We start from the raw sequence: 24,579 nt of genomic DNA, 5'->3' as shown, positions 1-24,579 counted from the left end.
TACAAAAGACACAAGCTGTACTTTTCTTAGTACCTGAGTGAGAACCTGGGAAATTGCTCTTAGATCCAACATAAAATGTCGCTGTGCTTCTGGAGGAAGCATGTAAATCTTTTGGTTGGTAACCAGATTCGAGAACTCTGATCTCTTTCAAAATAGCTGCTGTCAAATCATCAAACGTCCACTCAGTATTTGTCTGTTCTCTTGCAAGATTTCTTCTAATCTCTGCAGGGAGCTTCTTCAATATAACTGACACCATTATATCACCATACGAGTCCTTCGACTTCCCCAAAGAAGCAAGTGCCCTTGTGTGTGTTGCGACTGTGTCATAAAGCAGACGGAGACTGGTAAGGCTTGCAGTAGCATTAGGCATATCTAACAGGACTTGCATGTGTGCATTGATCAGTTTGTGGGGTTGTCCAAATCTCTCTTCAAGTAGTGCAACTGAATGCTGGTAGTTCAGCTCTGTGAGTGGAAGACCTGCTATGGCTCTTGCAGCGTCTCCTTGTAACTGGGCCTTCAAGTAGTTGAACTTTTGTATACCACCTAAGGCAGGATTTGTGTGCACTGCTGCATTGAATGAGTCCCAGAAAGTTTGCCAGCTTAAGGGGTCTCCAGAGAAAGTAGGCAATGTGAGCTTAGGGAGACGACTGTTAGCAGATTGTAAGGAGGCATGTACATGGCTTCTCTGTTCTGGGGTGGTAATAGAGCTATGACTTAAAAGGCTTGTTGTACTTGTAATAGTGGTCACTGGTAACATTGGAAGTGCTAAAGAATTAAGACTTGCTGTGGTGTTTGTAGCAGGCACTAGAGAAGGTAACAGCAGCGGGGTAGTGAATGGCACTGTTGTGACTGTGGCATTGCTGCTTGCTGTTGGTTGAGTTGCTAGACTAACACTGGACGGTATTGGGACACTACTAACAATGGTTGATACAGTCTGGTGTGTAGAGTTTAACAGTGGACTAGCTTCTAGTGATGCTGAGCTCATAGGCTGTATGTGTGGATTTGATAGTAATAGACCCATCTCAGTTGATGGTTGAGTGGTGGGGTTTATCAATGTATGTGGCTTTACACTGTTCTTATTTAGCTCTATAAACCTCTTCACCTTAGCAATCTTATCCATGATTGAGTCCTCAAGTTCTCCAGCTTCGATCATAGCCTCAGTGAGCTCCTCAGGTTCCTTAATCAGCGTGGTGATCCGTTCATCTAGCTCAGCGATCTTAGTCTGTTTGCTGCTCAGTTGTTCGACGGCAGTAGTCAAGGTTGTGATAGTATAATCGTCGGTCTCAGAGGTAAACAAGTCGTCAATCTTATTGTAGAGCCTCGTGACGTGTGACTTGTAGGCCTTCCGGGAAGCTTGGAGGCGTGTTAGGTCCTCCATCAGAATGATTCGCTAAAACAACAGGAACAAAAAAAAAACAGTACTGACAGTTAACGAAGCTTGCCTTAAATGGTACCGTTAACTGCTAGGCAGTCTGCCACGGTACCACGACTTCTGGGGGTGTACGGTGAAGTAAGAGTCCCGGTCGAGGGTCGAGTCAGTTGCGTTAGCAAATCACTCCCACTGGTCCACAGCACCAAACAATATCTGAAAACGTTCGCGATCAGGACCGTAACGAACTGGAACTATCCCGGATTGCCGTGATGTCGACGGATTCCCCTCAGCTCGAGCACACACAACACATGCCACAATGGACCTTATCCGCATTGACGTCACGATATTAAAATGGCGGCGTTAGTGTGGGGAGTTTGTACAGGCAACCATTGAGAGGGTTTGTATTTCGCCATGAACAGTGTGAAGAATTCAAGAGAAAGTTCAGGTAAGGTATTTTATTTATTGTCCGATGTAGAAAGGGCCATTTTCTTACTAAATAAGAGTTCTAAGGATGGTTTTTTAAAAGATGGTTCTCGCGAGGCTCCTCCGAAGGGTTGTAAACGCTAGGCAGACCAACTTATTTCCTTACACAATCTGCTTAAAGGTTGTTGGGTAGTGCGAAAATGCGTAGTAGTGCGATAGCATGCCGGCCCAAGTCTTGTTTCTTGTTGACCCGTCGGCAGTGCATGCGGCGGCGAGGTAACGTGTTTCGTTCAGGCTCTTATACATATACATGTATTCATGATCACAGTTTGTAGCTCTTAATAGAGATGGTCGGTGATTTAGCAAAATTTTATGTTGAATGTTGACAGATTCTACCTTGCTGTCCACCTGGAGTCAAATTGTTAGTAGTCACAGTTCAGTAGATCATGCCAGTGATGCCAGTGAGACCACTGAGAGTAGTGCCATGAGAAGGCTTGGTAAGAAAATGATCAAGATTGTACATGTGAACTGACTTCAAACATTTTATGTAGAAGCTGAAGGTGATGTTTGTGGCTTTGATCATGATGTAGCAGGTGGTGACGGAAGATATTATGGTTAGAGGCTTTCATCATATCAGCTAGCTAAATAACAATTTGTTTATTTGTATGTAGATGCTGAAGATAATGTCTGGAGTCTTGATGATAGCAGTGTTGCAGTAGGTGACAGAATTCTCGGTAGCTAAGATATATATGTATTTTGCTTACTTATACGATAATTACAGATGCTGAAAGTAACATTCCTGGCTTTGTAAACCAAGATCACAGTGTGATGGAGGATGAAACAATGCTATCCAATGGTTAGAGATTATATATCACAGCTACTTGCTGATTTGTTGGCATATCCATTTTATAGATGCTGAAGGTTATGCCCAAAGTCTTATGTGTCACACAGGAAAAGATCACAAATTGCTTGGTGAGATACTGCATCATTTTTTTATATAATACAGCCATTTATGTAGATGTAGAAGGTAATGTCCTAGCAAAACCTAAGGGTGTGATGGAACTTGAGTATGATAGTTTCAGGCTCTTACTTTTTGTTGACACATTTTTGTAACTAATATAAAGGGTTTGATGTTGGCAGATTCTGTCTGCCAGGTGGAGACAGATTCTGTCTCTACCTGGAGCTTGTAGTGGTAGTGGCGATCGCTTTGCACATTCTGTAGCTGCCCAACAGACTGCAAATCATAGCCATATACCAAGCTTGAGCCATACATGTTGACTTGCATTTTTATAGATACTGAAGCTGATATTTTGTCATTGCCAAACACCAATATTGATGTCAACATTACAATCAGCTCTGGGCCTACAAAATGTGTAGAAAGAAAGACTACAAATTCTTCAGGTAACTAATTGTCGTGCATTGTGATATCTATTTGTAATCATTTCATTCCAGACTCACAATCATTGAACAGTACTAGTTTTCACAGAGCTGTTGGAAGCTCAAGCAAACCTTGGAATGGGTACAATTGTTGTGTGCCTGGGTGTTACAATTCTTCTGGTGAGAATACGTTTAGGGATGAGTCCTCAAAAGTTTCCTTTCACAACCTTCCTGATGTCAAGTCAAAGAAGGGAAAAACATGGATTGGGTTGATTCATCGTGATCTTAATGAGGATTTTGTTGTCACAAAAAGTACCAAAATTTGTTCTGACCATTTTCTTTCTACTGATTTTCTTTTAAATTGTGAGAGACGGCGGCTAAAACCTGATGCAGTTCCATCCTGTTTCCTTGGAGAAAATGCTTTAAACGCAGATCACGAACATCTCAAAATGCATCACAAGCTTTATTGGAGGATGAAAAACCTAATGAGAGGATGGCTAGTGCAACGAATAGCAGAAAGAAAATGAAAGCAGAAATTGTTTCTGTCAGTATGGATTCTACTGATATACAACCTAGTGCAGAAACCGCTGAGGAACCTGACCAACAGGATGTGATTGTTAACCTTCAAAATCAGGTTATTAGTCTTCAAAATCAACTGGCAGAAACAGAAAACAGGCTTAAAAAGAGTTTATTTAGGCTTGAGAACATCAGGGATGATGCAAAGTTGATAAAGTTTTATACAGGATTTGTAGACTATGAAACTTTAATGGCTTTTTATGAGATGTTGGAATCAGATGCATTAGTGATGAGACAGTGGAGTGGGAGGCGCTGTGGATCTAATTATGATGATGTAAAAACTGGACCAAAGTACAAGCTTCCATTGAAAGAGCAATTCTTTTTAACCCTTGTTAGGCTCCGAGCTGGACTACCTGAGCTAGATGTTGCTAATAGATTTGATGTTTCACAAGCAACAGTTTCAAGAATCACTAATACGTGGATTAACTTGATGTTCCACACCCTTAAGTCCATTGAGAAATTTCCACCATGGCATGTAGTAAAAAAGTATATGCCTGATTCATTCAAAAAAGAGTACCCAAATACAAGAATTATTATTGACGCAACAGAATTTGCAGTTGAAAGGCCATCTTCCCTGTTATCTCAAGCTTGTACATTTTCTGCCTACAAAAACAAGAATACGATAAAAGTTTTAATAGGTGTAACTCCCAGTGGAGCAATTTCATTTGTTTCGGAAGCTTACGAAGGATCGATATCTGACCGAAAATTAGTAGAAGTCAGTGGACTATTGGATAAACTAGAGCCAGGAGATGAGGTCATGGCTGACAAAGGTTTTACTATTCATGACTTGTTGATTCCTCGTGGTGTACGTTTGAACATTCCGCCATTTCTTCAAGGAAAAGTGCAAATGACACCCAATGATGTATTTCTTACCAAGAAAATTGCTCATCTAAGGGTGCATGTGGAAAGAAGCATTGGACGAGTCAAAGAGTTTAAAATTTTGCAGGACACTCTTCCTGCAACTATGTGGGATTCTGTTAGTCATGTTGTGTATGTTTGCTGCATGCTTAGTAACTTTGGACCTCCATTAGTATGTTAGCAGTATAATTGTAATTACATTATTGTTTGGTAGAATTATCAATGGACATACATAAATACAAAATAGTAATTGTACGCTTAATTTTTACATGTGATTCATAAAGAGTTTGTGGAATCATAATGATTTATGCCATTATAAATATAATGAGAAGAGGTGGTGGGTTATACTTGTTCCATTGATCAAGCAAATCTTCCAAGTCCATAGGAATGAAAATCCCACCTCTCATTTTAGGTATAGGTGGAGGGTGGCATAAAAACCTCCGTGCAGAGGTGCATTTATCACCTGATCTTGTGATTACTACTATATCCCTTCCTATTCCAATGGCAAGCAAGCGTATTTCCAAATCACCACCCCATTCAGTAGCCTGCAAAACTCTTAATTTTTTTGTCTCCCATTGCTGTTGTGAGAGTCCTTCCTCAGTTCTTACATCTGGATACTTCTGCATGGTAATTAGGGTTAACATCCTTAGTTGCTGTCCAACACATTTGTCTCCACGTGAAGACGGTTCAATATAACCAGCCAGGTGAGCAATGGAATAATACAAACAATTTCCATCACCACACACTGTGTGTGGTGTACAGTGCAGTTGCTGTAGTATATTGATTGGTGGTTGTGGCCTGCTCACTGTTGAAACACACAAAAATTCAACTTCATCATATGATTCTACAGGGGCTCTCTTCACTGAAAGGTTGTCTGTACTCAGAGCTGTACCTATTGCAGAACGTTCATAAGCCTGTGATATGATGAAATATGGCACAACGGATGGCAAAAATTTATCAAAATAAAATACTCTGGCCTTAGATATTGCTTCTTCAATGAATGCTTGGTCGTAGAAAATCCTTTCTACGTGAATGTCTCCTCCTGGAGCCCACAAAACAAAATCACCCCAGGACAATCGAGTCACGAACAACTGGGTCTGCACCTGATAAAAGTATTGATGGCTTCTCTTAAGTTGCAATTCTCCGTTACTGTTTGTATGCAGACAAAATGTTTTCTCCATAGCAGCTGCAGTTATGGACTTTTTTGCACATACAAAAGGACATTTTACCTCTAAACATCCCATGTCTTCACCATCTATTATAACAAGGGAATCAGGAGTGGCAGCTAGCCAAGGTATGGCAACATTAATAAACAAGCCGCATTTGTGGACTGTTACGTCTATGCCCTGTTTCTTTTGATAGTGAATATAACTATCAATTGCTCTACTTTCATTCTTTCGTCCTTAGTTGATGGCTGGAGAATTGATGGATTTTTGAGCCAACTTATTAGTGATAAATGTCTTAGCGTCAGTGTCTTTCTTCCTATGACAAACAGTTTTCATTATTGATGCTGAGATTCGTAGCATCCTCTCATCATGCCAAACATTTGATATAGACTGATTGCGCGTGCTGGCTTCAATATCAATAGCTCTTGAAGGACCAATACAAATATGATCTTCGTACAGATTTCTCACAAGATACGATGGTGGAGGTACTTCAGAATTATCAACTTCATAAGGGACTGCTGTATTAGTAGAGGAACTATAACAATGATCGTGATTGATAATATCTACCAAATTACACAATTCTTGCTGAAATTTTGATTTCATTGCTTTAGCTTTTGAAATCCGTTCTTCTCTAGCCCTTTGAAGTCTATCTTCTGATGGTGCTGGTTCATCATCAAGCAATTGCAAAAAACAAGATGTCCCATATCTACTGAGCATTGTTTGTGCTTCAATGGCTTTTTTTGTCTCTGCTACATTAGTGGCTGAAGCAACAGCATGGACAGCAACCTCTTTCTTCTTTTGGTCTATAGCTAACAGCCTACTTCTTAAATTAGGCCTCCTGTCAGGTGGAACAGCTCTTCTGGAAGTTGGTCGACAGTCCCATTGGTTAACAGTGCAAACTTTGATTCTTTTCTCTACACCATACACCTTCTTTGTTAGTGTAACTAAGTTGGTAGGTCTTGCATCTACTTTCTTGTCTCTTGGCTGGTTCCAGAGTTGACGTTTTTCTGTACAACTTTTCTCATCTTCTTCATTCAGCTTTAAATGGAAATAGTTCTGTAGACAGTAGAGAGTAGCTGTGACATGATTACAGCAACCAGATAGCCCAGCTGGGCATGCACAGAAAGCCTTAGCGACATCACTTGTTAGCTCTGATAGGACTATATACACTTTATAAAGTTTGTCTTTCTTCATAGACGGTAAGACATCGGCCCCAATGCAAATGTAGTTCAATTGGTTGGGCATAGGATGGTATCTGATGTTTTGAACATGCCCATCCTGAAAGAAACGGTATGCCTTGTCTAATGGTTGAGTGAAACCAATAGATTCCTCTGAGCCAAGATTACTTATCAACTTCTGTTCGCCAACATCCTTAACTGAACAGCTATCTCTCCTCTCCATAGCACTTTCAACATAATCTGCATTTCTTAGAAAACATTTTCGATCAACTAGAAACTTAAAAATGGTGCCAAACGTAATTTTAGGACATTTGTGTATATCCTTGGTCCATTGATTGTCTTTAGCTTTTGGTACTGACTGTAACAGGTTTTCATCAAGAAAATGTCTATGCTTTGCAGATACGGCTTGTAACTTATTCTTAACGTTTATGCCATCATCTGGATCAATCAGATATAGGTCCCATCCATATTTAATGAAATCACAAACTCTGAAATTTTAACTATTGATTTAAAATACATGTATTGATGAACATACCTTTCAATCAGTTCTGGCTTTTTCCCATTAGTTGGTGCCCCACGGCAAACAAGCCATCTTTTCAACTGCATAACATTCAATTCAGATGGATGTTTACCATCCAGTGAAGAACCAGGAACATCACACTCTGCCAGCAATAGAATACCAGTATCCAAAATATCATCAGGTTTTCCTTCAACATTATTACAGCCCTCGATATGGTTCTCAGTTCCCAATAACTGGCTATCATACTCAAGTTCCATCACACCCTTAGGTTTTGCTAGGACATTACCTTCTACATCTACATAAATGGCTGTATTATATAAACAAATGATGCAGTATATCACCAAGCAATTTGTGATCTTTTCCTGTGTGACACATAAGACTTTGGGCATAACCTTCAGCATCTATAAAATGGATATGCCAACAAATCAGCAAGTAGCTGTGATATATAATCTCTAACCATTGGATAGCATTGTTTCATCCTCCATCACACTGTGATCTTGGTTTACAAAGCCAGGAATGTTACTTTCAGCATCTGTAAATTATCGTATAAGTAAGCAAAATACATATATATCTTAGCTACCGAGAATTCTGTCACCTACTGCAACACTGCTATCATCAAGACTCCAGACATTATCTTCAGCATCTACATACAAATAAACAAATTGTTATTTAGCTAGCTGATATGATGAAAGCCTCTAACCATAATATCTTCCGTCACCACCTGCTACATCATGATCAAAGCCACAAACATCACCTTCAGCTTCTACATAAAATGTTTGAAGTCAGTTCACATGTACAATCTTGATCATTTTCTTACCAAGCCTTCTCATGGCACTACTCTCAGTGGTCTCACTGGCATCACTGGCATGATCTACTGAACTGTGACTACTAACAATTTGACTCCAGGTGGACAGCAAGGTAGAATCTGTCAACATTCAACATAAAATTTTGCTAAATCACCGACCATCTCTATTAAGAGCTACAAACTGTGATCATGAATACATGTATATGTATAAGAGCCTGAACAAAACACGTTACCTCGCCGCCGCATGCACTGCCGACGGGTCAACAAGAAACAAGACTTGGGCCGGCATGCTATCGCACTACTACGCATTTTCGCACTACCCAACAACCTTTAAGCAGATTGTGTAAGGAAATAAGTTGGTCTGCCTAGCGTTTACAACCCTTCGGAGGAGCCTCGCGAGAACCATCTTTTAAAAAACCATCCTTAGAACTCTTATTTAGTAAGAAAATGGCCTTTTCTACATCGGACAATAAATAAAATACCTTACCTGAGCTTTCTCTTGAATTCTTCACACTGTTCATGGCGAAATACAAACCCTCTCAATGGTTGCCTGTACAAACTCCCCACACTAACGCCGCCATTTTTATATCGTGACGTCAATGCGGATAAGGTCCATATTCTCACGTGATTAAACATTACATAATACATTCTAAATAGTACACACTAATTCTAAATAATAAGCGCTATATAACCTGTTCTCTACAGTTAATTGTCATAAGGACTTGGGTATTATATTTGATGCGAATTTAAAGTTCCACCAACACGCTTCTGAAGTAGCTATGAAAGCGAACAGGGTATTGGCTTGTATGAAAAGAAGCTTTATCGATTTGAATGAATTTGTACTATCACGGTTGTATAAATCAATGGTTAGACCAATATTAGAATACGGAAATGTAATTTGGGGACCCCATTAGCTATGTATTAGATCAATGTAAACTTGAGGGTGTGCAACGGCGTGCTACAAAACTAGTACCATCTTTAAGAGACAAGTCTTACATAGATCGACTGACATCAATGAATTTACCATCTCTTTTGTACAGGCACAGACGTGGTGACTTAATATTTCTTTTCAAGATGTTGAACGATTACTTCAATCTGGATCACTCCTACTTTCTCCCACAATACACAAACTAGAGGTCATGCATATAAATTACTTAAGCCCCCTGCCCACCTTTCATGTCAGGTCAACTATTTTGGTACTAGATTAATTAATGATTGGAACAATCTTACGAGTGATATTGTAGGAAATTCTTTATTAAATAATTTTAAATCAGCTGTAGATAATTACTTTTATGACTATAGATTTATGTTAATGTAATAATTATATTCATAGTTAATTTTTGTTCATTGCATCTAATTTATGTATGTATATGTATGTAATTGAATGGATGTACAGGCTTCTAAGCCTCAACCCAAATCACATCATAATCAAAAAGAAAAAATGGTGCTGTGGGCTACCAGCTATATTTCTACAAGATGGACTGTTCTAGATCTACCATGTAAAATTACAACCACTATTATACTTTTGCATATATTTCAGAGAGGAAGTGCATGTTTGTGGCAATATGTATATAGCTGATAGGGATCTGCAATACATATCGATACGACAATATATCGATACAGCAAATAAGTATCACAATACGATTCTGTACTTAGAAAATATCGATATATCAAAGTTTTCTAGTAGAACAGTCAGTGATTGCTCTATTACTGTAACAGTGATCTAGATACTCAAACAGAAAGCCTCTCTATTTACCTGTGTTGTAAAATGCAACGTACGAGAAGCCATACAAATACGCGTGCATGAGTGCTGCTGTTATGGCTAAAATATTTTTACTCGGGTCTTCTAAAATCAGTAGCTGTTACACTTTTAGTATAAACAACTGCACCACTAAACAGTAAACAATCTGCTGTATACTAGTCTTCTTAACAACTCAAAATGCGGAGTAATCCGGACAAGCTTTTGTGGGAGCATGCATTAAAATGTTTGTAGTAGATAATTGTCTGGGTGGTGTAATAGAGGCAGGTATCCAGGTAGAGATGTGCTTTTTAACAGCAGCTCTGTTTTCCATACTAAAAATGATATCAGAACACACTACACATCAGCATTCACTGAATAAAGGAATTTGAATATGCAGTGAATGTAGAATCAGTATAATATTATTGTTGCAACCATTAGCTAATATGCCTGTCATAACTAGCCACGACCACTTGATTATAGTATCATGATACAGTATCATATCGAACAGTTTATTGATGGTGATACGTGACACACAAAATGCAATGTATCACAGAACACTAGTAGCTGATTCAGAATTCTAGCACTTTTGCATTAATCAAAATGTTATCAAATACTTCAGTATTAAGACATCCAAATATCAATACTAAATTTTACAGTTGTTGTAGCCCTAATGGAATCATTTGGAATCAGTACAATATTGTGTGTCTGTGAGTAGCATTTGCAAATATCTGTGTAGCTAACATTGTCATTGTAGTGATGATCTATATACAGTTGATATTCAGTGATAATACCATATTATATCAACAGTGCAAGTCACTCTGTAGTGTGTTGCAGAAACTTCGATGTTATTACCTCTAATTTTAAGTGTGCAAATTTTAATTCTTGTTATTGCCATGAAAAAACAGAGAAAATCCATGTGTCTACACATGTACCAATATGGCTACATATGAATATATGATACAAGCTGTATGGGTCCATGCATGACTTCTGATTAAGCATTTGAGTTATGTACACTAAAACTAATCACCATGGTAATCATGTGGCCAATAACTGACTATGTATCCACTTAGTTGCTAGGGGATTACTTATTGCACAGTAGTCACTATGTATACTATTTTCTATTTATGTGTGTGTTCGTATATTTTAAGGCAATAATTGACACCCTTAAAGTGATCAATAGTAATTATTTTTGTGTATTCACAATATGAGTTTGTGACCTGCATGTTCTGATTTGAATTACTAAACAATTTTTGATAGTTCCTGTTTTTCTTCTAATGTAGCTAGCTATTTGATAGCTTGAAGAATGAACAGTGCCTGTTTCCGTTTTCTTCTTATGGTGTTTGGCATGTATACTTGCATGGTAACAGAAGGTTAAAAATGATGGGAACTATACCCATCCAAAAGACATCATATACTTTAGTTTGTATATATTATACTAAATTTTCATCAGTATGGTTCATTTCATTCTTTTTCCTATCCTCTGGCTCTAAATGTTGCCAAAATGTAGACAGTGTGTTGACACTAGAAACTATGCATTATAAGTTCTTGCTACATGTTCATAGCAACCATGTAAATTACAGAAATGAGGGTTCTTTCCACTACATCTATATGCATATATACTGACTAGCTAACAAATTTTAGTCTTCGCCGCACTGAGCAATCAATCACCCCAGCCAGTAATAGTTTAACCACTGGAGAAAACCATCATGATTATGATGAAAGTGTACAAAAAAACTAAAAGAAGAATCGTCATTATTGATGAAAGTATGTACAAGTAAAAAGATTACTGAAATGCATGTGAGTCCTCGGTCAACATGCGACCACAAACAGAACCAAGTATGGAACCATTGTGGGCATGGCAAGGAAAGACAAAAAAAAAATAAAGCAAGAAAAAACAACAACAAACAAACAGACAAACAAACAAATGAAAAAGAACAAGACAAATACAAATACAAAAATAAAAAGCTACAATGTAAGTATAATCTAATTAGTGGTCCACTCTTTACAATTCCTTGCCAGAAAGATCCTTCTTGTAGCTGAAATACTGGCAGAAGCAGCATCATATTAAACAGAATAAACAGATCGCTGCCAAGGGAGTGATGGAACTAAGTCAATCGATTATGAAGAATTTCATCCAGATGTGACCAGCACAATGAAGTGGCACATTGCCCATGAGAAAAGAATAGTATGTGAATCCTCAAACAAACATGCAATTATACTGATATAAAGTGCTAATAATAAATACTTTAGGTTTAAGGAAGAAAATCCATCCTTCCTGGAGGAAGACTGAGTGTGGCCCCGACTAGACATTGGGTGACCTGCATGCAGTTCGAATCCTGAGGTTGGAGGGATTTTTTCCTTACTTTGGCCCCTTTTTTCTGTTACACCTTTTCAGTTAGTCAGTAAGTCAAGCCATTAGGTCTAAGTCCATGAAATTAGGTTAGGTAATCCTAAGGCTGCAGCACATGTTGCTGTCAGACCTTCAGTGCTGGTCACTGTAAAGTGCTAATAATAAATAATAATATCAGATCCACACAGTAGATCAGTGTGGGTATGGCAAGAAAAAACAATGTTAGCTATATAGCTACATACATGACATCAACAATAAATTTAATGAACTGTACAAAACACATTATAAGTCAGGGTTGATGCGGGTCCATTATCCACTGAAAAGATCCTGCGAGATGCAGAGATCTATATAGCTCTGCATGGTCATTTCATTCAATTCTAAACTGGCTTTTGAAAACATTTTATAGACATATGTACCTCTAGACTTCGATGATGGGTGGCAGCAGGTAACGTTGTTCCTACATTCGTTGATATAAGCGGAAAATTCCTGAGGATATACGGAGATTACTAAGTCCCACAATCGAATGTCACTACCATTTTGAGGAGCTGACTTGCGAGACTCGAGGAAACTGAGTGTTTGATGATGCCCGTCTTGATATTCGTACTCACCATCAACGTGCCTTCTTTGACGTCCACGTGTTTAACTTCCTCGCTCCCTCTAGTCTCGCGGCGCCCGACCCTAAAAAGAGGATCTGGTGAAACTGTGTACAAAAAGTTTGGCGCTGCCGGAATGTTGGAAGCTCCAATCAGATCGCTCCATTTCAAATTGATTATGTAATGCGTACATTTCAAAAGATTCGCGGCTTACAGTTAATTACATCCGGTGCATGACTCTGCCGCTTAAACTCATTGAGAAAACAGCCATACAATTCTGTTGGGTTCGTTTTAATGTTGAATAAATAAAGTAGTGCTATTAGTTTGGTGATGCTGTAAGCGGATCTGGTTGAATGGATGTTGTGACGTAAACAGTGCGCTTACGTAACAGGTAAAACCGAGGGGTCACCAACTGCTTCGAAATCTCGTACACCTTCAGTGAAATCCTTCCTGAAATACGAAATCTTATGTTGTTATCGTGATTCTGATTCTATACTCGCTCTGGTACCGTAGCTTACACTCAACTGCTCCTGCAGGGGTCCTGCACAAAAGTAAGAATGAAATCCGATGTTCCGCTCCACTTCGGATTTGTATAATCAAGTTGTGGAAGCCGCACAAAACCAGGAGCAGTGGGGAAAAACCGTATAAAACCAGGAGAATCAAATTAAGAATGAAATCCGATGTTCCGCTCCGTTTCGGATTTGTATTGAGCGAGTCGTGGAAGCCAAACAAAACCAGGAGCTGTGGGAAAGAAGCCAAACAAAACCAGAAGAATCCATGCAAACTGCTCCTGCACAAACGTAAGAATGAAATCCGGTGTTCCGCTCCGTTTCGGATTTGTATTAAGCGAGTTGTAGAAGCCAAACAAAACCAGGAGCTGAGGGAAAGAAGCCAAACAAAACCAGAAGAATCCATGCAAACTGCTCCTGCACAAACGTAAGAATGAAATCCGGTGTTCCGCTCCGTTTCGGATTTGTATTAAGCGAGTTGTAGAAGCCAAACAAAACCAGGAGCTGAGGGAAAGAAGCCAAACAAAACCAGAAGAATCCATGCAAACTGCTCCTGCACAAACGTAAGAATGAAATCCGGTGTTCCGCTCCGTTTCGGATTTGTATTAAGCGAGTTGTAGAAGCCAAACAAAACCAGGAGCTGTGGGAAAGAAGCCAAACAAAACCAGAAAAATCCATGCAAACTGCTCCTGCACAAACGTAAGAATGAAATCCGGTGTTCCGCTCCGTTTCGGATTTGTATTAAGCGAGTTGTAGAAGCCAAACAAAACCAGCTGTGGGAAAGAAGCCAAACAAAACCAGAAGAATTCATGCAAACTGCTTCTGCACAAACGTAAGAATGAAATCCGGTGTTCCGCTCCGTTTCAGATTTGCATTAAGCGAGTTGTAGAAGCCAAACAAAACCAGGAGCTGTGGGAAAGAAGCCAAACAAAACCAGGAGAATCCATGCAAACTGCTCCTGCACAAAAGTAATGAAATCCTATGTTCCACTCCACTTCGAATTTACTTAGCAACTACAAACTTAGCAAAACTTCATAAACTTAGCAACACACCAACTACAAAAGCAACTTAAGCATACAGATGCTCCTGGTTTTGTGGGGTTTCACACCAGATAGAGCTTTGACAGTTGCTCCTGGTTTTTGAGGGGTTTCGCATGGGATTTCCCCTGAATGATTGGCCATGTTTCCTGGTTTATAGGGCTTCAGCTGCAAGTTGCTCCTGGTTTTGTAGGGTTTCATTTAATAGTTATGCCTTGGCTTTACTCCTGGCTTTATATGGCTTCGAAATTCCTCTCAGTTTCGTGAGGCTTTGCTCCTACATGCCTGCTGAACTTCTGTTTCTTTCTCCCACTATTTTTTGGTGATTTCAGAACTTATCACTCTACACCAATCTGTAATTTAAAATCAGATTTTGCAGCTCTCGTTCGATTTTGTGAAATCTTTTGAAATCCGTGAAATCTTGAGAAATTTGTTCAAGATTTTGAAATCCGTACCCCTTTTCGTGAGTTGGTGACCCCTCGGGTAAAACGTCATCCAATAAACATTCCAGAACTCAAACTTTTTGTACACAGTTTCACCAGACCCTCTTTTTAGGGTCGGGCGCCGCGAGACTACGCTCCCTCCAATAGTTCTTAATTTGTCCAAGTGCTGACTCACTGTCAGTTTCGGCCGGGAATGAGCCGCAGGAGAAACGACGTGCGTATGAGGAAAGGGTTGAGAGGTAGAGCATGGTTGCTTTACTCCACTTGTATTTTCATCATCTGGTACTATGGGGAAAGCTGCTTCTGTTGTGTTCAAGCGTCTTGCATGCCAACTTCAGTTTTAGCCCCGCGTGGCCAGACCCGCCCGGGAGATTTTTTTTATTGGAACCACTGTTAGGCGCAATCTGTGAATTTGCGCAGTTTATAAATTGCGCTGCACATTTTGTGAATTCATAAAATGCGCAATAAATTGTTGCGAAGTTTGTGAACTACCGTAAGAGCTGCGCATTTTATGAACTGGGTACCGCCGTTACGTTCTTGGCCGATTCAAGTACGTATCACAGGGAGGACAGGCTTCTTTTACCCCATTTTACTAGCTGAAGGGACATGGATAAAGACGCATTCTACCCGACTATCTCTCCCTCCAACTGAGGTTCCTTTGCGTACTCTGCAGCTGGCCTGGATAAGGTGCACTGTCTTTCTCTCTCTGTGTTGCGCTGCGTATACTACAGCATTTGTGGTAGGCTAAGCCAATTGTTTTGATCAGCTGATATTGATGGGTACAGTCCAGCCTGCATGTTTTACTTTTCCTAGCAGTTGTCAAGCACTGCACATGCTGCACCAGTAATGAAATGCATATCAGCACATAAGGTTTGGTACATTGTAACTCAAGTCCAACATCATATCTTTAACGTCCAGCCTTAAATGGTACACGTAGTTAGTTTCACTCTCATATTATCCCATGCACCCAGATGTAACACAACACGTGGTTAGCTACATAATGTCACCTCTGTGCGATACAGTTATTAGTTGTTTGGAATCAGGTATGCTGTGTTACACATATAGCTAAGTATGCTCCAATACACGAGTTACAAAGGTACAGCTCCATTTGATGAACAGCAAGACCCAGAAAAGTTGTATCCATTTTCATCTTGCCTGGCTATAACCACATGTCTTCCTAAACACCGTTCATGGTACCCCCATGAGCAACTATTGCACCTGACCTATGGAATCCATACATTAATTTGTATGCATAACTAGACCTCACCATGTCAGTTGTATCATCATCCAAACTAATCATTCCACAAGATTGACAATAGTCATCTAATGATTCTAAATAAAACAAACATTATAATGCATGTGACACATCATAACTCATCGGTATAATACAACAGACGATGAAAAGAAATTTGCTGGTTCACCAAGAAATCCAACTATTCATCAAGAAGGTTATTTAAGCTAATATAGATACATTTTACCACAACATGAACAAACACGTACATGTTTACTTAATGGTACAAATGACACAATGTGATGATGTATATTGAACTGATTGCTGAAGCAATTAATAGGTGCATAATTATAATAATTTTTTAGGGAAGCCATTACATGGTGCTAGCTACCACAAATCAACACCTTCCGCTGTCAGCAAAGATACATAAAGGAGGACTCAAGTAGGTCCATGGTGTTCTCATTATACATACTGCAGTATGCCAAATTAAGGTACCAAGCAACATTGAACAGTGAAAAAATCAAGCCCGTAGCAGGGGGTCTGTTCCAGCATAGATAATGTATGCGTTCCTAATGGATTGGAAACGCCCATTAAATTATTTTCTTATCCCAGTTTTAAATTATTTTCTTATCCTAGTTACGGTGCACCAATACATTGGGAAATTTGTTGAGTGATTGTTTGGCTTTCTCTCACTTATTTGAAGGCGTGGACATTCCTTTTACATTGTTTATTGTTGTGTTGCGTTGTGTACTGAACAAGAACACAGCGTGTCTGTGGGTACTGGGAGACTCGGAAGTATTGTTTGCGACAGGTGACAATGGCAGGTAAGCATCAGCTAATAATTCAACAGCAGTACTATTTACACAACCAAAGAAATGTGTGATACATTGAAATAAATTTTAAGCTACAGTGCTGCTCAGCTTGGGCTAGACAATAGCACAAAGTAGTGCCTGTTTTCTGACGTTTTATCGAAGCAGTAGAAATATACAGTGAAGCAGTGAATATCTAGCTAGCCTACTACACTCTACTTGCTACAAGTGGTGTAAACAGCAGCAAAGAAACAATGCTACACTTTCTGTTTCTGCAGGAAATTTGCACAACCATTTTGAAACACCATATTTCACCTTTGAACCTGAATTTTCTTACGCTGTTGTTTACTACTCTCCAGCGACCCTACCCAGTCCAGCCTCCAATTAGTGTGGGTGGCAACTAACCCAGCTGTAAACAACAAACACTAATTTGCTGGTTACAAGAACAGCGAAATCTTCCACCTGTTGAGGCCATAAAGTTTACCGCAGCGAAACGAGGATAGCCCATGACGTCACTATGTAAATAATACGGGCATTTCCAATCCATGTGACATACATTATCTATGGTTCCAGGTAGTTGTAAAGCTGAATACCTTGTGCATAATACACACATGGTCTTATTAGGGGGTCTGGAGGCATGCCCCTACAGATTCCTTCTGAGATCAATTACTGACTGCTCTATTAGAACAAATGACTGTTCTATTACAGTGTCGTAATCTTTTTGCAAACTCATATATCAGAAAATTGATAGGTGGGCTCCATAAATTGATAGGTCGATGGGGACCACAAAGGTTTGGTCTCTTGCAAAAATATCAGCTAAAATCCAGCCTGACTTGTCCTTCACAACTTGGCATTATTACAAACTTGTGAACCGGACTACTTGTTCAGTACAGAATATTGGTATCACCCATCTCCACAACGTATGATCATGACTAGTGGCTATAAATTTTTTTGATGCTTGAGAATATGATAGCATACATAATTCACTATACTTCCATATCTCTGCAAGTATTTTCTTGTAGTCTACATGTCCATTTTCAGTTGGATGCACACGCTCTACTATGTCATAAAATTTCTCAACTGTTGCAACTAAATGATGGTCATTCTCATTCTGTAATTACAAAATTTTGTGAAGGGCAGGCACAAAGTTTCTTACCCTTTGTTTGTTCCAACTTCAGCTCCGGGTAGTTTAACAAAACAAACTTCTTTGTTGTAGTAATGAAAGGTAGAGCTAATTAGAGCATCACTTCTTTCCACTCCATTCAAAATGGTCTGATATCAAACATAATCTTCTGCACCTTCTCCTCCATTACTGTTTTGTTTTGCTTTTTGGAGGTGTGATTGGGACCAAGATATTTTCCTCTACAGAACCTTTCGAATAGCCGGCTCTCTGTGACCCTCTTTTGACATACTTCACAAACCCCGTCACAAACTCATAGTGAAATTCACACCTCGCATACACTGCCACAAGGAAATCTCGTGATCCAACACTTGGAATGACAGTAGGTCGGCAACCGATGCAACATTCTGATTTGTTTGAAAGCTCCCTTCAAAGATTTGACAAGTCCCTGGTTTCTACTTTGACAGCTCAAATTGGAAAATGTATTGGAGATGTTGGTGCAAAAATAGAGAATCTACTATCAAACCAGTCTGGCTTACGGGAGGAGGTTAATTCATTCTCAAAGTCACTCCAGGATTCCTCTGTTCCTTTTGGTACTTCAAACGTGAGAGTTACTCCAGTTATAGATCATGCATCTGCATCCTGTGCTACGCAATGTATTGTAGATGAACTAGCTGAGAAGGATAGAAGGAAAAAATGTTGTTATCTATAATTTACCAGAGGCTAAAGACAGAGAGGCTGACAAACTTTCTGCTTCATCTTTAGTTGAAACTGTTTATGGTCTCAAATGCCCAATTAATAGAGTCGTACACTTGGGAAGAAGGATTGAACATAAGTACAGACCTTTATTGGTCTGTTTTGAGTGTATTGACAACAAGGCCGTTGTCGTTTCTCGTTCATATTTATTATGCTACCATGATCAGTATAAAAAGGTCTTTGTAGTTCCAGATAGAACAAAGATTGAACGTGATGAGCAAAAAAGGTTGGTCACTAAACTTAAAAAAGGAAATCTCAGGGTGAAACTGCATGGTTTGATGATCAAGAATGGCAAGATAATTGTTAGATCTCGTATGGAACCCCAACCCCATCAATCTGAAGAACAATTGTAGATTTGCAGTTAATAGATAGTGACACATGAACTGAACTGTAATTAGTATAGTTAGGTAAGTAGATTTTGTACATTAGCGTTATACCCTCAATGGGTTTTGCTAATCAACAAATAAATAAACAGGCTGTACGTGTCACATCTCGCCTTGCCATATGGGCTATCGTTTTGTTCACCCATGTTGAGTCCATAAGCGCCTATAGACGCTTTCATAAAAATAGTTACATGCATATTACTGAGAGCTATAATTAGAATCGATAATTGAGTCGTCTTTGAAGTCTGATGAGCCCGAGGATAAACCAAGTTAGAGGCAACAGAACTGCCACTGTCAGGATAATTGAGGTATGCGAACTGTGCACTTGTCTACTATCAAATGGCAAAATTTCTGATGTCCTTTTATAATGCACACCTGGGTTGAACCATAGATAATATACACCTTACCCGGGATTGGAAACAGAGGCAATTAACACCAATCAACAGATTCACTCAGCATTGCAAAGAGCTAACTTAGTATAACATATCTATGGTTGAACTGTGACCCTGACTATACTATCGTGGCTCACAACATTGGGGCTTGGCAACTGTTGGGTACAACATAATCATATTGCCATTATAGAGAGTGTGCATTGATTTTGGTGTCACATAACTTGATAGCCACATTAACCATCTTTTGCTGTAGAGGTACAAGTCATTAATGTAGAGTAAACTCTGATGATAGTGCTGTAGCCTAGTGTATGAAATTATGTGCAACCAACTGACCTTTGTTGCCTCATTGCATCTTGGGGATGGTACTAGTGGCAGTGACGGTGTAGAGGATGCAGGGGGTCTGCATCCCCCCACTCCATGCAAGTGAATCCATGGACAAATCAGATGGGAATTTTTATCTTAGTCTTTTCCCTGGCACTAAACCATCCTGATATATAATAATTGACCGTACTTTACAAATCCATGGACATTAGTAGTGTTCTGGTTATGAGACATTGTATCAGTTTGTTTGTCTAATGAGGTTATAAAATCAACTGACCACCTTGACGTAACAAGCTAATCATCATTAATTTTCTCATTTCTGGGCATTACCCAATACTTGTTAATAGCAACTTTGATTTGAGCCTATTGTTTTGTTTATTCCATAAGTGCTGTAGCAAAAATAATTAAGTTATTGTGCAAGATTAGTGTTATTATATTATTGTTTACTGAGCAGTCAGCCCTGCTGATGTGCTCAGGTGTTGATACTATAGGCATCGCTGAGTCTGTCTGATGAAAAAGGTAAGTGCAGGTGCCTTTTAAAAATATACTTTATGGTGCTCTAGCTGACTTAGTCCCTCTTGTTGCTATTCCCAAATGGTACTGTATTGCTATACATTGTACTTTGCGTGGGAGGATCAAAGTGCCGCCATGTATTGTATTTTCCATACAGTACCATAACTGTACTCTATGAGTCATAGTACTAAGTTGTCATACAATCTATTTGTAGTCACAGGATAAACTGGTAGGATTAGTTTAACGTTTGACAACAGTGTCAAGCACATGATCCATTGTGCTGTCTGTGTGGGGTTGTTGCTTTTATTGGACTATCAGTAGGTGCTCATGTAATCTATAGCTATTTCTGGTCGTAGAACAAACTGGTAGGATCAGTTTGGTGATTTACAATGCCACGCATGTGATCGATTGTGCTGTCTAAGTGAGGTTGTTTTTGTAACATTCTTTACATATAGTTTCCGTACTGTATTTGCCCAATTATCCGTATAACTGCACTGTATTTGCCCAGTTAGCTGCATAATTGTACTGTAGTCTGATCACCAAAAATCGAAGGAATTTGAGTACTCAAGAAATTCACTCCAAGCAAGGAAGTACAATGTAACACTTTGAAAAACTGATTTAACATCTTTAAACAGACTGTAGGACCAGGTGTCCTACAGACCTTCAGTACAAAAAATACAGCACTCAAATGGTATCTTGAGGCAAATACAGGACTTGGCTTTGCATTGTGCTGTGTTACCCTCTTGGCATGCCCCTCATGCTGTATTTCCATACACACACGTAGCAGTGCAAACTATAACTAGCAGTTACTTTTGGTACATGTACATACATCCAATGATATCTCCAATAGTTAAGACCAGTGATTAGTGATGTGGACTTCCAACATGGTTATAACCCAGCTATCTGTGGCAATGTAATTGTGAGTGTAATGTATGTATATAGGGTGTGTTTATGCATGGTGTGCAACCGGTGCAGCATCATATGTACTGGTTGGTAGAATTATTGACAACTCCTATATTTCACCAGTGACTATATTATGAAGCTTTTAATGGCTGGGTCTGTCATGAAACCAAACTGCAGTGGATAAATGTACAGTGGAACTACTCTTAAGCTAAGCACACAATAGAGAAAACCTCTCCAAACAAGGATTTTGGTCTAGCATCATAATACGTATGTGACCCAGTCTGACAAAACCGGGCTTATCGCCTATTTAAAAGTATCAAGAAATGCCGGTTTTAAGTATTTAGTGTGTTGTAGCTCGCCAATGGTTGAAGCTATGTGTACCAAATTTTCACACGTTTTACACCAATTCCTTACCTTCCAGAGCATCCACTGTGCAACTAGCCAACAACTAAGTTTCCCGCCATTTTAGATAGTTTTTAAACCGAGGTTGACTGTATCAGGCGAGCTGCAAATTGGGTGGGAGGAGGGGGCCCTGGAACAGGGCCAAGGGATGAGTTAGGCCACGTTTTGAGCCATTGAGGTCTCAAAACTGGCTAAAATGACAGGAGATTCACAGCAGAGGTAGTTATTCAACACCACAGAGCTGTACAGCCACATACAGTCATACCCAGGCTGACCACAGCTCCATTAAGGCCCCACACCACACGTACGGATCGCCACTGGGCTTGGGAAAAGCAGCCAGCAAAACCAGACCACTCAAGTCTAGCTGATTTTAAATTGGAATTAGTTAGTTTATTCATGTGACTGTGTGTCCTGGGTGAAAAATCGAATCTGCTGACATGGGCGATAAGACCGGTTTTCTCAGACTGGGTCACATATATTTTTGAAAAAGGGTAACCTTCTATAATGTAACAAAAAATAGGGAGGTCCCACTGTAGTTCTGAAAGAATAGGGTTGGGAACTCTCAGTTGTGCAGACTTGGTTTGTGCTAAACTATTGATCACTCTGCATCTCAACGAGTCACTTCTTTGTTCTCTGGTTCTTCATTCACTGTTGCAATGGTAGGACTTTTTATGGTTCTGGGGACTAAACACACGGTTGTAAAGGCATGTTCCAAAGGAGCCACAACAGTGGAACCCAAATCTTACCAGCTAAGGGTGCATATTAACATGTTCTTTGGTTTCCATGTGGGATGATCATTAAAGCAAGTGTGTATACCAGTAGTGTGTTTGTTGTTGTCTGTCTCTTTATTTTGGAAAGTTGCATGACCATGGCCAGTCAACAAAGTAGTTTTTGTGAGGCTAAGATGCAGTACTTCACACAGCATTACAGGGAACAAGTAAACTTCCAACATGGGCGTACACACATTGCACTGAACTGAGCTAGTGACACCCCTAGCATGATTGTACAAAATCAATTATCTAATTGCTGCTCAATGATACATAAAAATATCAGATTTGACTTTGCCTAGTATATAAGGGTAAGCAGCAATACAACACTGTAGCATAGGATAGTAACACTAATGCTGCAATTGTAGCAATAAATATCCCTGCTGCATTGTGAAAATGCCTTCTGTGATGCTCGTTGACTTGTAATGATACCATACTCACAATAATGTTACAGTGTGTACATGTACTGTTGCTCGTGAATAAATATTGTTTGGTTTAAAGTAATTTTACCAGCAAACTAAGTGCAATCATGTTAAATATGTTTTGTTATATCTGAATAGCTCTTGTCCAATGAAAATGTTTCCCTCCTGATGATGACAGTGTTCTTCAAATGATAAATGATTGATCGAGGTAGTGGCCATTTGCAGCCGCTATGAGAGCGATCATCAGTTACACCAGACTTTGGATGAAGACATTGTTGCTGCCTGCATTAATAAACAAACATTTATTCCACTCATACAATGTATGTATATTATGGTGTGCTGAGGAGTATGGCAGTACAGCAGATACTAACAAAAAATATTCCCAGTGAAGAATAAAGAGCTACAGGAAAAATTCAGTCATCCTTACATGCATGCCATTATTGTATGTATATATGTATGTATATTACCAGATTTGTTGGACATCCTAAACAGACCCTAGAGATTGACTGAGGGGATAGCCTGAATTTGGGAAATTACTTTCTTTACAATGCTAGCTATATGTGTAGCTAGCTACTATGGCCATGTATTTTTTTGCTTTCAACTCAAGGTTCAAAGTTTCTTCACAAATAGAGTATATAGCAATTGCACATAATATTGAACTATACGTGTGTAGTGTGTGTACGTGTGTAGTGTTCAGGGATTTTTCTAGAAAATGAATTCAGGGGGGGCAATCCGAGTTTTTCAGAAATTGAGGGGGGGAGCAGAACTTAAATTAGGATAAATTTGTTTTATTGTAGCTAGCTAGCCATTGACTGTAAATTTTATTATTTCAAATCAATTTATCATTGTTTCATCATTGGGCTGGCAGAGTTCAGGGGGCAAAATCATTTTCAGGGGGGCAAAATTCCCCCCTTCCCCCCCCTAGAAAAATCCCTGGTGTGTGTGCGTGCGTGTACCGTGTGAGTGCATGTGCTAGTGTGTGTGTATGAGTGCGTGTGTACTCTGTGTGTATGAGTGCATGTGTAGTGTGTGAGTGCGTTTGTAGTGTGTGCGTGTGTGGTGTGCCTGTGTAGTTTGTGTGTGAGTGCGTTTGTGTGTGTGTGTGTTTGTAGTGTGTGTGTGCATGTGTAGTGTGTGTGTGTGTGTGTCTGTAGTGTAGTGGGTGTACCGGTGTAGTTGTGTGTGTGTGCGTATGTGCGCGCGCATGTGTGTGTGCACATAATAACCATGATATTCCATGGTTAAATCAAAGTACTTGCATAAAAGTTGCTGACAGCTATACGTGTGTTACTATGTGTATTGCATTTAGCTTAGCAATTTCATAGGATACTGTATGCAATGAAAACACCTTATGTGAAGCTCATGGTGACCTTCCGTAGGTTCTAAATAAGGACAATGATGAATCCCAATCTTTTTGTGTTTTGCAACCTTGAGGTGCAATAGGACAATTTATATTACATCAAATTTAGCCTAGCTTCACCATTAGGTATATTTGATAGGCCAGATTCTCATACGTATTGTGTGTCTGCAATACATGAAAGTATTTGTTACCTGCCCTGTTGGCAATCACACCAACACTTTATTTATTACAATAAATAAACTGATAAATTCC

General features: G+C 39.4%; 2 protein-coding genes across 4 annotated transcripts; one reads left to right on the top strand and one right to left on the bottom strand.

The window, feature by feature from the left end:
• The first annotated feature begins 1,694 nt into the window (after positions 1-1,694).
• Positions 1,695-23,447, top strand: LOC136268172 (uncharacterized). Of its 3 annotated transcripts, none has more exons than XR_010706892.1 (8): positions 1,695-1,817; positions 2,185-2,292; positions 2,347-2,409; positions 2,467-2,529; positions 2,577-2,651; positions 2,708-2,767; positions 2,814-3,196; positions 3,248-3,289. XR_010706892.1 is itself a non-coding variant. In XM_066063430.1 (8 exons), exons 1-8 carry the CDS (start codon positions 1,784-1,786, stop codon positions 3,697-3,699), a joined length of 963 nt encoding a protein of 320 aa, XP_065919502.1. In that variant the 5' UTR covers positions 1,695-1,783; the 3' UTR covers positions 3,700-4,907. The 3 variants fall into 3 exon arrangements, 2 of the variants coding, with proteins under 2 accessions (XP_065919502.1, XP_065919503.1); XM_066063430.1 differs by having other exon boundaries at positions 3,089-3,196; positions 3,248-4,907; XM_066063431.1 differs by lacking the exons at positions 2,814-3,196; positions 3,248-3,289 and adding an exon at positions 23,106-23,447.
• LOC136268170 (uncharacterized) lies at positions 6,010-8,811 on the bottom strand. The gene is made up of 8 exons (XM_066063428.1): positions 8,763-8,811; positions 8,288-8,395; positions 8,171-8,233; positions 8,051-8,113; positions 7,928-8,002; positions 7,812-7,871; positions 7,486-7,765; positions 6,010-7,438 (listed from the first exon to the last, which is right to left on the bottom strand). Exons 1-8 carry the CDS (start codon positions 8,794-8,796, stop codon positions 6,010-6,012), a joined length of 2,112 nt encoding a protein of 703 aa, XP_065919500.1. The 5' UTR covers positions 8,797-8,811.
• Positions 23,448-24,579: the final 1,132 nt, after the last annotated feature.

This window comes from Dysidea avara, chromosome 10 (assembly GCF_963678975.1).
Source record: "Dysidea avara chromosome 10, odDysAvar1.4, whole genome shotgun sequence".
Taxonomy (NCBI): domain Eukaryota; kingdom Metazoa; phylum Porifera; class Demospongiae; order Dictyoceratida; family Dysideidae; genus Dysidea; species Dysidea avara.
Note: the sequence above shows the minus strand (reverse complement) of the source record. Positions and strands in the feature narration are given on the sequence as shown.

Excerpts from the sequence above, each read along its gene's own strand:
- LOC136268170 (XM_066063428.1), bottom strand. The coding sequence starts at position 8,796 with ATGAACAGTGTGAAGAATTCAAGAGAAAGCTCAG. Across the intron at positions 8,396-8,762 it reads GAATTCAAGAGAAAGCTCAG|ATTCTACCTTGCTGTCCACC; the intron begins GTAAGGTATTTT and ends GAATGTTGACAG. Across the intron at positions 7,439-7,485 it reads AAGCCAGAACTGATTGAAAG|AGTTTGTGATTTCATTAAAT; the intron begins GTATGTTCATCA and ends TTAAAATTTCAG.
- LOC136268172 (XM_066063430.1), top strand. The coding sequence starts at position 1,784 with ATGAACAGTGTGAAGAATTCAAGAGAAAGTTCAG. Across the intron at positions 1,818-2,184 it reads GAATTCAAGAGAAAGTTCAG|ATTCTACCTTGCTGTCCACC; the intron begins GTAAGGTATTTT and ends GAATGTTGACAG. Across the intron at positions 2,293-2,346 it reads TAGTGCCATGAGAAGGCTTG|AAGCTGAAGGTGATGTTTGT; the intron begins GTAAGAAAATGA and ends CATTTTATGTAG.